General features: G+C 42.9%; 1 protein-coding gene across 3 annotated transcripts in view; it reads right to left on the bottom strand.

Annotated features, from left to right (window-relative positions):
* cdk17 (cyclin dependent kinase 17) overlaps nucleotides 1-13,874 on the bottom strand; it is a 59,842-nt gene that overhangs the window by 26,723 nt on the left and 19,245 nt on the right. For all 3 annotated transcript variants that reach the window (XM_061714924.1, XM_061714926.1, XM_061714925.1), the window contains one exon: nucleotides 5,579-5,723. In XM_061714924.1, coding sequence (XP_061570908.1) covers nucleotides 5,579-5,705 — 127 coding nt within the window. In that variant the 5' untranslated portion in view covers nucleotides 5,706-5,723. The remainder of the gene's footprint in view (nucleotides 1-5,578; nucleotides 5,724-13,874) is intronic.

The following is a 13,874-nucleotide window of genomic DNA, read 5'->3' as shown; positions in this document are numbered from 1 at the left end:
TGGCAGACAGTGGAGTCGCGCTGTGAGCCAAACCTGCAGCTCGTCAGCTCATCAGGAGGAGAGGTTAAAGAGCGGGGCTGCGAGTTGTTTATTGCAAGTTCGTTTTGTTAACGAACTTGCGAACTTGTGAGCTTTGTTTGTTAGTTTGCTGGTGGTTTTTTTTCTCCCTGTGAGTTACTTGTGAAGAAGTTCCGAGTTCCCTGTGAGGAAGGTTTTTTGTTCCCTGTGGGAGTTTATTTGTGTTTTTCTGTTAAACTACGCCTCGTTTTGGCTAAAGTTTAACCCGAATTTGGTTGTCCTGCGATTGGGTTCAGAGAGAACGACCCATAACACTCAGGCTCTACAGAAGCTGACACAGACGTGTGTAGACGTGTTAAAGAGGTAAAGCCACAGATTTGTTTTCTTTATTGTTGTAATCTGTGCTATAAATAAATCTGACATTGTTTATTATAAAACAGATTGATTTATTGCTTGTCTAGTTGAAAAATACATGAGAACAGGACCTTGAAAAAGTAGTCACATATTAAATCGCAATTGCAATATTGAGGAAAAAAATCGCAATTAGATTATTTTCAAAAATCGTTCAGCCCTAGTATAAAACCAAAAATGAGGCACACCATTTCAAAAATGGGGATGGAGTGGAGGAGAGGGCTGACTCCGCCCCTAAACCCAATCGCTATGAAGGAAAAAGTTAAGACCAGGAAGAAGAAGGACCTCCGCTACTGAATTTCTGCAGTATTTTGACCAACGTTTGTCAGACAAATTAAAAAAGATCTCAGCAAGAAATGAATGTGATGAATAAATTATAATAATCTAATTATAGAGAGCTTTTTAATCTCAGAAGTCAGGTGAGGATGTAAATATTCAGTGTGAGTGAGGCAGGACCCACGTACACACAAACCATGAACACTGCTGTGGATACTCCGTTTCATTGAAATGGTCCAAAGAATGCCAGTAATGAGTAATTTTAGTTTTTACTCAAACCAACTCATTAAAGCTTCACTGTAGTCCATTCAAGCGTTCCCAGATCCACAGGAGTTCATCCTACGGCTGCTTTTATGCTGAGTCATTCTCCATAGAGGATTGACGGCAAAATGTCCAAGCACATTTCTTTAAAAGATTGATGTGTGTCCTTTTGCTCTGAGAGCCGTCAATCACAGACGGTAGTCAGCTGCTTTTCCAGTGTTTATGGACCCAACAGCTCAAGGCAGCACCAGGGAACATTTGCCATTTTTAGCTCAACGATCCTCCTACAGGCCTGGAGGTTCACCCACTTTCAGTTTACTTCTTTGTTTGTTTAGTCTTGAGTTTCTAACCTCAGGGTCCCACTGAGAAGTATCATGCTCTGGTTTTGCAGCGGTTTTGCTCCGTCCTCAGCGTGACCTCACATCCCTACCGGGATTATTTCAGAAGCAGAGAACTTGCAAGCATCGCCTGCTCAGCTGAACCTTGTTTAAAGGTGTCGATGTTGCCATGTCTTGTCTTGTCTTGAAGCTCAAAGCCACTGAGCCACTGAGACCTCCAGGAAAGCTCTGGACTGCGCCATGGTGCCGGTGGTGAGACCTCTTCCAGCTGGCCCAACAAAACCATTTCACACCCAGGTAATGTCGACTGTGGGCTAGTTTTACCATCGTTGATGCGTTACGTAATGCGTTAAAGCAATATATCGTTGCTGCAGAGAGGTTTTCTCTCTGCATGTGTGAGTGTGCTGCCCACGAAAGCAAGCAGAATGATGTGAACCTGGCTGGGGATAATGCTGATTCTACGCCGACCTGGGTCTGTGATGTCACATTACCATGACAGTATTAAATGCTCACTGACAGTTTTTGATTTAATCACTAACAAAACAGCCAAATAAAGGCTCTCAGGCTCAGTTGTTTTCAACTTTTTCTTCTTCTTATATAATATGCCCCTGTTAGGATTAGAGTACATCTGCAGAACATGAATCAGTGTGATGTTGCCTCGACTCATCGTTATAGGACGGCGTGTGTTCATTCAAACACATCTTCTGCTTTAACAACGTATTAGATAACTTGATGCAAACTGACTCAGTGGCCGTCTGCAGCTGCTGCTGAGACACACACACACGCACACACACACACGCACACACACACACACACACACACACACACACATCTATCCTTCTCTCTGCATCAACTCTAGTGCTTCATCATTTGAATACCCACGAGGGTTATCCAGACATGGAAAACTCAGTGAGTTTTTAAATGCCTGGTTAAACACATGAACTTGAAAATAAAAAATATCAGTCATGGAATTTCCTTCAGCGTTTTATTGCTCATTCAGCTTTAAATTTGCTTATTTCTTTTGGTATTTTAAAGCAGCACAACGTAACTTTCAGCTTTTCTGAGTTTGGCGGCATCTTTTGGACAAAAGCGGTAGTGTTTTACCAGAAAGAACGCTACGTTTCCCATGAGCACCAGCGCGTACTGCCGGAAAACTCCTGTCCCGTCGCGTGCATTTGTTTTGAGAGAAGACGGGACGCTTCCTCGTCGGAGCTCCACTCTTTAGAAGGATTTACTGCCGCAGTTCTGCACAACCCACGTCTCCGGCTACCTTGTTTAGGAGTGTTTGGCAGCTGCTTTGGTAAATGTTTGACTCGCCATGTGTTTCAATAAATTAGTATAATAGTACAACATACAGTACATGTTTTGTATTACTCTTACTTTTCTTTTCTTTTTTTTGACTGTTATATTATGCTGAAGAGACTCCGAGGCGTGAGCAATATTTTTGTTTTCCTCGTGAGATTATTTTTTTCTTCTGCAGCTAAAAATCAAATAGTTAATATTTTTTCCTCAACAAAATTAATCGCAGCGCAGAGAGCTGGCCAACAACTGCGTTTAGCTGGAGAAGTGGGGAATAAAACCCGTTTGAATGATCCGACCCCGGTCTGTGAGTGTTTGTTTGTGGTTTAATAAACCCGTGTTTTGATCCGACGCCCGTCTGTGTGCGTGTTTGTTTGTTTGGTCGGACTCGTTACAGCCGCGATCCAACCGAGCCGACGACTCTTTTACTCTGTTATCTCAGATAATTGGTCGGCCTCCGTGGTTCTGCCTCCGAGCAGGAAAGCGGTGAAAAGTTAAACCATTAGCGATCTTTTCCTCACGTCTGTTGTGTGGAGCTGCTGCAGCCACAACACAGCAACGGGTCACCAGCATCTGCTGAGCTCTGCGCTCCAAGCCCCGCCCATTTTCGTCTCGACTACGAATCGGGAAGGAGGGGGAAGTGACGTATGCCGTAAAGCAGTGAAAGCCGTAAAAATGTGTAGTTTTTAGTGTGGCAGGGTTCCTACCATGCTCCTCAAAGTTACATAGTGCCAGTGAAGGCGATACAGACCCCTCAGACCATGACAGAGGTTCATTAAACCTGTTGGAAGTTGATGTTCCATCACAATGACTCTGGAAATATGATATTAAGGTGGAAAAGTTACATAGTGCCGCTTTAACTGACTGTACTTACTACACCATGTGACAAGTTATTTTGAGACATTTTAACCAGTCTGACAAAACGTAAACAAAACTATTTCTGTAAGGGGTGTAAAGTTTATGGTAATATTAATCAAGTCAAGTCCCTTATTGATTTACTGGTTGACGCCCTTATTTCACAGTTAAAAGTCAATTAACTTATTGCAGGACAAATGTTTCAGGTCCTTCACATAATGAACGGAATATTTATGTCTCTACTTGAGTACAATTTGCTCTAAACATAAAAAACATACAAGTTTAAGTTGTTTACATTTACAGGCCTTACAAAGTGTTTCCATTATTTACCTATTTATTATCGGGTGCATCTAAAAATGAATGTCATTGTCTAGTAAAATGAAATCACAAACTAACGGCACATATCTGGGTTTCAGTTTGGATTTAGCCGGTTCTGAAAAGCGAAGCTTTGCTGGAAACCTGTACAGCTGCCTCGAGTCTTAAACAGCTGGAGAAACCCAGATCACTAAATAATTGATACTTCAGGAAAAAACTGCCCCAGATTAGTGGAATATCCCATTTCTTTTTCCTCGCTGCTTTTTAAGAAAAAAACATTTATGTCATTTTTACAAGACAGATTTTACACACCACGTGAATCTTACCTGGATTGGAAGTTAATAAAATTTGAATCGTTCCACATGAACAAATTTCAAAACACTATTTTATTATTTGTATTCTCTGCATCATCTCTAACATTAGTATAACCATAAATCTGCTTAGTGTCACTGATTCTTCTTGCGTGTTTTGCAGCAGCTGAATGAAAGACCAGATGTAATAAAGAACCTTCCTGTTTTGCTGAAGCCAGAAAATCATTTAGTTTACTGTAACTTTCAATAAACTGCCTTAAACGCATCTTCAAAACTACCCACACATAAATTCTGGAAAGTAACTTTCCAGAACCACAAAACAGAGAATAACTGCTATTACATAACATCTTTTTTTTCTTTATAAAATATTTATAAAGCTTTTCTTTCAGTTTTCAAAGATTTATCAGTTCTGTTTTGTTTTTTTAAATCAATTTCTTTTAATAAGGGGCTCAAATACTACAGCATGTGACAACTTGGACTCCAAATTACCTTTCCACAGCAAAAACATTTGCCAGAAATGAGATGGGAAATGATAAAAGTTCGGCTCCTCAGAGACCCGACATACACCTGGTATTAAAATACGGACAAACCTAAGTACAGATGTAAAGGCATTTCCCAGGGTGGATTGAGATCTGACCACTCAAATCACATTTGGATGTGGTCTGAGCCACATGCCACCAATTTGTTTTAGCCGTGTAAATGCAATGCATCCTGGGCCACGATGAAGGGCTGCCTACATAAATGAGTGAAGGACATACAACCAACAACAAAACTCAACTACAACTAAGTATTTTGACACCTTCCCTTATTGCTGGATGTTTTCTCATCACCATTATTGTTGTATTTGAACATTTCATTTATTAACAAAGCTGGAAAATAATCTGAGATATAGTAGAGATGTTGTTTTTTGTCCTGGTGAGCAGGTGTGGCTTTATGCAGATACCGGAAATAAAAAGAAAAAAAAAACAACGTATTTAGTCATTACAGGTGGAAATCTTGCACCTGTTTATTTGCACTTAGGGCAGGGTAAGATTCGATCACACGCCGCCACTTGAGACGCATTGGGAGACGCATGTTAGTGCCAAGTGTGAACAGACATGCTCACAATTGTCCAGCTGTGATCAGATCTTAACACCAGGTGTAAACGGGCCACAGTGACTTTGAGCCACGACTTGCTCTCCCACTGGGTGCACTTCGCAAGTGGCATCACTTTCTTGTGTCTTTGTAGTGAGCTACTGGTCTTCCAAGAAAAAGAATAGTAAAAAAGGGGGGTTTGGACGAGTCTAACACCTTCCCTGAATCATACTGTATCTGGACACATACTGTATTGTGATACTCACACCTAGATTTCTATTTACTGTTACTCTTCATTTTCGTATCAGTTTTTTAATTAGCTGACAATATTATTTCCTATCCACTGCCATTGGAGATATAAAAAGTTAAGTTTGATTAAAACTGTGACTGCAATAGTAAGTAAGTGTGTCAATCTCTCACCGTTGTCCTTGGTGCCACCATCCTCGATGGTCATCTGTTCAGCCAGTTCAGACAGGGACTCGTCGATGGTCTGACTGGGGCGGAGCGTTAGCGACAGTCGCTTCTTTATCCTCTTCATCTTCTCCATAGCAGGGCAGTGAACGGCCTGAGGGACACACAATCACCTTCCACTGAGTGATGCTGCACATATATATACATATGTAACGTTCAAGGACAGTTCAGCCGCTGCGGCGGCGTGTGCCGTGATGCAGCGTTGCAGCCTATAAGCATCCTAAAATATCTTAGCTCATAAATAACGCAATGCTCCTTTTAATCCAATATTCATTTGCTCTCCAAATGCCTGAACAGTACATGAATAAAGCATGAAGGGAGCATGAATAAAGGATGAGTATCACACACTTGAACACAGCTGTTTTTCACTTGGGCAAACATTCGCACATTAAAGCATGGGGAAATTAACGACCTCTAATTGAAGGGGGAGAGTCAAATCAGTTTTTACACACACGCGCGTACAAACACGTCCACAAGTGCATGGCCGTGCTGCTCCAGAAGAGTGGAGTTGTGTTGATGTAGCCGTCGTCCAGGTCACAGGAAACACCTTGCCCTGTCCACCTCAACCCCGTCCTTTCTCATTGTGTTGCTACACGCGCGTGTGGCTGTGTTTCTGGGTGTAAACAGTTTGTGTGCAAGGGTATGAGAAAGGAAATGCAGTGAGGAAGCAGAAGAAGAAATGCCCCGCCCATCTAGCCTGACCCTCCACGCAAAACAAGTCGACCTCTGCTGTCACCATCCCTCTCTCTTCCAGCCCACCACAAGGTTGTGAGCTGCTCCCCTACTCCTGAGACACCATCTGCCGGTGTACACACACACACACACACATACACCCTCAACAATTTGTCATTTGTGACCATTTGTGAATCATTTCATCAATCAGTGTCACAAGCTCACAGCAACACAAGGACACAACCTTTCTGTCAGGTGCTGAATACCGTAACAAACATTTTAAAGGAAAGTACAAACATTTATAGGGTTATTTATGTGTGTGTGACTCGTATCTCTTCTTCGTTGATTAAAATAAAGCCGAACCAGTTACTGGGAGAAAAGAACCGGCACAATGCAATGAAATACTGGTGAATGTCAAGTTGCAGAAAGTGAAATTCAGGCTTCCAGACAGGTGATGAGGGATAATAAATGGTAAATCCTGCCACACAGCATAGAGATAATTTTAATGTCTTGATGAGTAAGATCCTTCTGAACTCATGGAAAAGATGGAGGTGCCATATACAAATGTATAATTACATTAAGCTTGAATTTGAAATTGCACTAGGCAGGAAAACCCGCCATTTGTTCTTTCACGTTTTGCGTGGATCAAATTGACCCATCGTTAAGTCCCGCCCCCTTAGTTACTGTTGCTAACTTGGACAATCTCTCGGTCTTGTTTCCAGTTTTAAGCAGAGGAGTATAATCCAGGTGCCATAAAGTAAAAACGCTGCCATGTTTCTGGATCAGCCTGTACATTTAGAACAGGGGTTTTCACTAACAACCATCTACCTGCAGAGGAGCTGTTTTAGTGATTGGTTGGAACAACTGCTGGACTGGATTTTTACTTTATGGCACCTGGATTATACACCTCTGGTTTTAAGAAAGACAACTGAAACCCTCATCTCAAGATGTTTTGGAAAAACTTTGGACACAGAAAGGACCACTTTTTGTCGAAGAGCATTCAAATGTGACTTCAAATGTGCCGTGAGAGGTATGTACAAAATCTAAAAGTAGATCCAGCTGGCAATAAGGGTAAATTGGAGGTGAGGGCTTGCAGGTCAGTGCAGGTAGGTGAAGCCTCATTTTACAGTCTTCATGATTGCAGAGGACAACAACCAGAGTCAGTGCTGCTTATGCAACGCTGGTCTAACTTGGAAAGGCACAACTTTATTGCTATGCACCCGAGACCTGCCCAGGGTCCTCTCCTCCCCTGAACCTGCAGAGAGCCTGCATAACCTCCTGCAGATTACCGTCACCCTGAATAAGTGGGTGAAGATGATGAATGGGTGGATGAAGACATAACTTCAGGTTTACTCCACTACAGAGCTTCACATCTGTGCTACACAGCCAGTAGTAGATCTGAAGTTATAGCCCAACTCATTAGCTCTGTTATCTGTAACGCTAGCAGCTATTAATGTTAGTGTTTTTGAGCGCAAGGTAGCCAACTTGTCCGTTTTAAAGGCTGCGTTGCTACATCAATGACTGCAAATTAAATAACTTTAACTACAAAAAGGCAGAGATTGAGCTCCACTCCCTGTGAAACTGATGTTCAACAGCCATTGGCTCATCTGTGTTTGAGCGGCGGGTCTAACCGTCCAGCCTCCCCATCGTTATCTCTTCCAACAGCTTGAAATCATTCCTGCATTTGTTGTATCTTGGAAATGGGAAGCAGAAACTCTGAATCATATCATTTTTGACCTCAAAGTTTTTGATGTATTCTTGATACAGAACTGAAGAATAACCAAGTAAAGAGTTCACTTCTGCCTGATAAGTTGCCTTTCTGAGCAGCTACGTAACACGCAGATAACGGCACTGATACGTCTTACATGGGCTGCAGATCAGAAAACTGGACTCTTCAGCTGCTCCACTTCATTTTTTTTCCCAGTTGGAAGTTCCCATTTGTTATTAAAGCAAGACCAATAGACTAAACACATAAAGAAAGCTTTGTACCGAGCAGCACCAACTATTATCCTCATTTGGATATAAGACTCGGCGGACAGACTGAAACCGGTGGCGTGTGCCAGGCTCTTTTGTCAGGACGGTATTAGCATCCTTGGCTAACTCCTGAGATGACCTGAGGACAATAATGCCTTAAATGAGGGATCAGCACCAACAGTCTGCTGCTGATCTGTTAATGAGAGAAATGGGACTGTTGCTTCAGGGGTTATTAGGCTTCTTTTTTTCTCTTTCAAATCCATGTTTGAAAAGTAGCACTGAGCTGCAGTTTAATCTGATACGGGACAGAGCTCACATTTCCCTTTAGGAAAGGTCATGTGGCCGGGGTTTGCTGTTATGTTGAAGGCGTAAAAGGTAGAAACAACCAACAAGCTTATTTTACAAAAGGTGATGTTTGAATTTACAATCAGTGAAAAAAAAGCAACTCAACTCAGAGTGTGTTGGGACATCTTTTAACCCGTGCGTGATTAGCACACTTCACAAGAGGAGGCATGTCGTGCATGCGTTGGTGGCCCGGTCACTATGCAGATCTGATAACGCCACACTCACGAAAAACTAGTCTAATTGATGCAGGAAAAATAAATACAACACAACAAAACTCCACCTCACAAGGCCAAAAACTAGTTGGTAAAAATAAAGACGCATAACTAAAAAGTCTCGCGCAGACGCATTCGCTCCATCGTCCACACAGACACACACTCGGTCCATGAGATAAGCGCTCTTTGTCTCCCAAACAGAGAAATGTAACAGAGCTGGGTTTTATCTCCACGGCAAGCCAAAACAAAGAAACCCGTGTGACGTGTGTGTGTGTGTGTGTACTGAAAGTACAGCATCTTGACACATATGAATAGTGTGTGTGTGTGTGTGTGTGTGTGTGTGTGTGTGTGTGTGTGTGTGTGTGTGTGTGTGTGTGTGTGTGTGTGTGTGTGTGTGTGTTGGGGTCCCACATAAAAAGCACCATAAGCAATCTGCCAGCGACAGAGACGTTGAGGGAGCGCTGAGCTCCCCCAGCTCACACTCTCTCCTCTTCATCATCAGCATCTCCAGATATTCACCAACACACACACATTCTGACCCACATTCCCCACCCCCCCACCCCCCCTTCCTCTGGATGCCTCCCAACTGCATCCAGGGTAGTCTGGAGGATGGGACTTCAAAGGACAAGAAGGTGGGAATCGGAGCCGAGAGGGGTGGGGGGCTGGGGACGAGACCTAATTACTGGGCTAATTATTACGCACACTCTGCACTCTCCCAACCTCTGTGGCGTCCACCTTGGTGCTTTCCCCGACTACAAAAAACCTGACAAAAGGCAGTGGCACAGAAAATGAGGCTTTGCATCTGATCTGGATGTGGGTGAAAGTGTGAATGTGAGGAGGAGGAGGAAGAGTGGGAGGAGAGAGAAGAAGAAGAGCATCGAGAAAAGGAAGGAATACGCGAGAAAATGTGAGTTTATTTCAGAGGAGGGGAAGTATAATGGTGTCTTTGTGTTTGGTTGAGCGCCATGAAATCACCAGAGTGACTGCAAGCATGTACAGTGCTGCTGAGCCTCAGCGAGCATGCGGAGCGCCAACTCCTGCAGCTTTCAGTAGCTAACATGTTGGTTATTACAGCTCCGGGAATTTAAAGTTTGGAGGTGACCGACGAAGTGTGACTGTTTCCAAAACCCTGACCGTCATTAAGGTGGTATTCTCCAAGTAATTGCTGAAATTTAATTTACCCTGAAGTGATCCAGAAATCCAACCTCATCCTGCTGTGGTCCCCAAATTTAATTTAGCCCACACAATGACAGTGTTTAACAAAGACCGGGTTGTTTTACTGCACATATGTTTCTCCAACTGGGGTGTCTGGGATGCCGAGAGATTAAAGGTCTGCTGGCTCCAATCTGGTTAGGGAGCTTCTTTCTCATTCTCCTGGCCAGCATCTCCTTCTTGCTGAAGCTCCTTCCTGCAGCTGTATTAACATCACAAAATCCATCAGTGACAGGAACCACGAGGTAGAAACTTGACTTTATATTGTCCTTTCTTTTCAGTAGAATCTTTTAATCAGAGACATTAGGGACTTGTTGCTGACGGTGGACTGAAGAGAGAAGGAAGGGGATTTTTAGATTGCTGAAGGCCATATTGCTTTGAGAAACCACTCGCAGCAGTGGGAGTATTGAACTTTCCACAATCAACGTGAATGCACATGGAAAGAGAGGAGGTGGGCTGAAGAGGGGATCTCCAGCACATCTTTAGGCACCAGCGCTCTGTGAAGGTGGCTGAAGTGCATCAGAGTCCGGAGGCAGCAAGAACACCTTGGTCTTATCTTGTGTCTCACCAAAGAGTTTTGTAGGGTAGTTCTTAGTTCTCACATCAGAATCTCTCCTCTTCAAGCACACGGGGAACCACAATGAGGAAAAAAAGAAGGCCAGAAAACATAGAGCAATGGACCAACAGGGAAACAAGAGATTTATGAGCCTTTTTATAACGTTTCTTTGAGTCATCCGACCGTCACCTATTGTCACATCCATCCCATGTTCCCAACAAAGGAGCTAAGATGTCCTGCCAGCCTGCAATCCTGTAGGAAGCTTGGTTTCCCCTAGTAAACCCTAGGACAGGTTGGTCTAACAGACTTACATGACTGACAGACAGAAAACCCATTTATTTACCAAGTTTTCAACACAACAGGCGAGAGAAAATGTGAGCTTTCATACCCGAAAGACCATCCCAACGTTCTCCAGAGTATTCATCGAGACTTCCTCTATTTGGGCATCTTGAAGTGGTTGTTTTGGGTCACACACCATTACAAGTAGACAGAAAGACCCACAGCAGGCTGGAAAACATCCTTATCGTCTGCATTACTTACAGATGAAAACAATTTTGGCCAAAGAGTTCGTATTCCAGTTTTTCAACTGACTTTAATGTCACAGCTGAAAGGTAGTGCTGGGCGTAAACGATTATTTTTAAAACGATCAATCGGGCGATTATTGATTATTTTTCTGTTTTTTGACTAATAAAAACCATAAAGTATCAAATAAATATAAAAAATCATTAATATAGTTTATTAAACAACACAGTTTTGCACAGCAAAATGAAAAATATAGAATAAAATTATACAAGATAAAAAGGCCAACCTGTTACAGTCCAACAAAAGTCTCTCCTGTACAAAATTAGAAAAGATTTAAAAAATGAAAGAGTTGTTTTCTGTAGGAATCATTTTCCAGTGGCACTTTAGTTTCTGCTAACAGATTAAAAAATTGATTTTTTTTATGCCTGTAAACAGAGTTATAACAAGAAAACATCAAATGTAGGAGCTGATTTATACCATAATTTGATCATGTGACATTTGTTTTTGCAATTATGTTTCTTATTATATTTTGCAGTTATTACTCCCCCGTCCACAAGAGACAGGGAGTTGCCTCCTATTTAGATGCTCCAACATCGCTGTTCTGCTGGTCTGCTGTGCAAATTCCAAAATGCATTTGGGACTAAATCTAAAGTATTCCCATACTTTTGATGACTTAGGGATGCTTTTGGGGGCTTTTTGCAGGACTTTGTTGGGCTGCTGTGACCTCGTCACAGTTTCGGCCTCCATTCTGCAAAGTGTGAACTGTTTGTTTTGAATGACCCACGTGTGCGTGGCGATGCATCAACAACGAAATATGACGTTGACGATATTTTGAAGTCGATGCATCGCTACAGGCCTACTGAAAGGTATTTAAATCATTTTAAGATTAATGTACTACTAATAAGATATTAATAGACGGAGTAATACTTTTGGAATATCTGAAAATTTGCTCCAAAGCCAGAGCTGAAGCAGAAACAAAAAACCCCTTTCAAAACAGTTACCATCCTGTCAGAAACTACACAATGACTGTTGGAGTGTAAAAAACCTCTGTATAAAAACGTAGAGCTGGCAGAAACAGGTCAGGAACAATGAACAAAACAAGACCTGAAGGGAAGGTCGACCCACCATGAGCAACACCAGCGTCTCAAGGAACAACAGTTACCACTGTTTCAACAGCTGCTGAAAATAGACACTCATATGAGAATCACAACCAGTTTAAAATAGATGGAATCATCTCCATCTTTCTGAAGAGCAGATAGGAGGCCGCCAGAACACAAAAAAACCTGTATATGGCAAAAAAGGATTGCAAATCAGAGAGATTAATTTGATCTATTTTGGGACGCTTCCTTTCCAGGTTTTGAGTCATTTAGTACTTTCAAGTAATTACAGTAATGTCATCCATTTTAACGTGGATCCAGTTTTTCATCTTTTTGACAACATAATTGTGAATCGGTGCATCCTTACACATTTAAAACATTTAAAAGCACATCAGCGAGCTGCATTGCTGCATCTGCAAAATGTTAATTTAACCAAAAACATACAGTTCAATGATTATGCAAAGGAGGTGCAGCTGAGTTACTGTGCCGAGTGTTTTCTATCCTGGTTTGGACTGAATGTGAGCAATGGCACCCATCGTCACCTCGTGCTACTGATTGGTACTATTGATAAGGGCCGGGACACACCAACCCAATGGCAGAAAAGCCGGATTGAAAGTCGGCTCCCGTCTGTCCGAGTTGGTAAAAAACAACTACACCCGAATACACCAACCCAATGCCGACTAGAGCCCACGTTCTGCACGTGTGCAAGGCGTAATGCGTACGCAGGCAGCACTGATCAGTGATGTCGCCCAAAAAGAAAACAGGAACAACCGGAAATGATGGATCGCTCTTGTCTAGAGTTCTGAACGGAGCCGCTATCATCAGTCAGTAGCCCCTTTCACACAGAGATTCCGCAATATTGGTGTAAAGAAGTCCTGCCAATACGCCGCCTTTGTTGGTTCACACAGAACCATACAACGCCGGCATAACGCCGCTCCCGTCTGTAAATTCACACAGCATGCCGGCGTTCCGCAATCAGAGGCGTGACGACAGCGTCAGTCCGACCGTCATGTCAGCGGCATGCCGGCTGTGTCATTCACACAGACCCCGTTTCGTCTCTGTGACGGCTCTGTGACTACCTCCGCTGCCGGCTTATTGGTGGGGCCACTTGGCCCCCCCATTCCGCCTCCGTGACTTTCACACAGAACAGCGAGGCGGCTTAAAGGCGCAACGTTCCCGCCTCGAACTGGCTGTGTTAAAGGGCCTAGTGTTGTCACTCCTGATAGAAGTCAAGAAGGATTGAAAATACAATGCTAATAATGAAAATAATCCACAATAAACAATCAAACACAATCCAAATCCAAACCGATGCCATGAAAGAGTGTATCGTAGCGTCTGTGTACGTATGGTAAACATACTTGGTATCTAGTATGTTTACCATCGTCATGTCCGGTTAACTCTGATTCGCTAGTCACGGGCTAGCTCTCCATCAATCAGGTTGATCATAGAGGCTTCATGTTGAAGGGTGTGTCCCGGCCTTAAGACTGATCTGAGATGAACATGAAATGTCAGGAGTACCGTTCCCATTTCTTTCAGGGGACAAAATACTCGTCTCTGATGTGACTGGAGGTTCAAAACTTCGGGGAAACGTATGTTGTGGTTTTGTTGTAGTCTTAAGGACCCTGAGAAAGGTCCTTCCCTCTATGATGTGATCG

The sequence above is a fragment of the Cololabis saira genome, chromosome 23 (genome assembly GCF_033807715.1).
Source record: "Cololabis saira isolate AMF1-May2022 chromosome 23, fColSai1.1, whole genome shotgun sequence".
Lineage (NCBI taxonomy): Eukaryota > Metazoa > Chordata > Actinopteri > Beloniformes > Belonidae > Cololabis > Cololabis saira.
The sequence above is the reverse complement of the archived record's forward strand: the minus strand, read 5'-3'. Positions and strand labels throughout refer to the sequence as shown.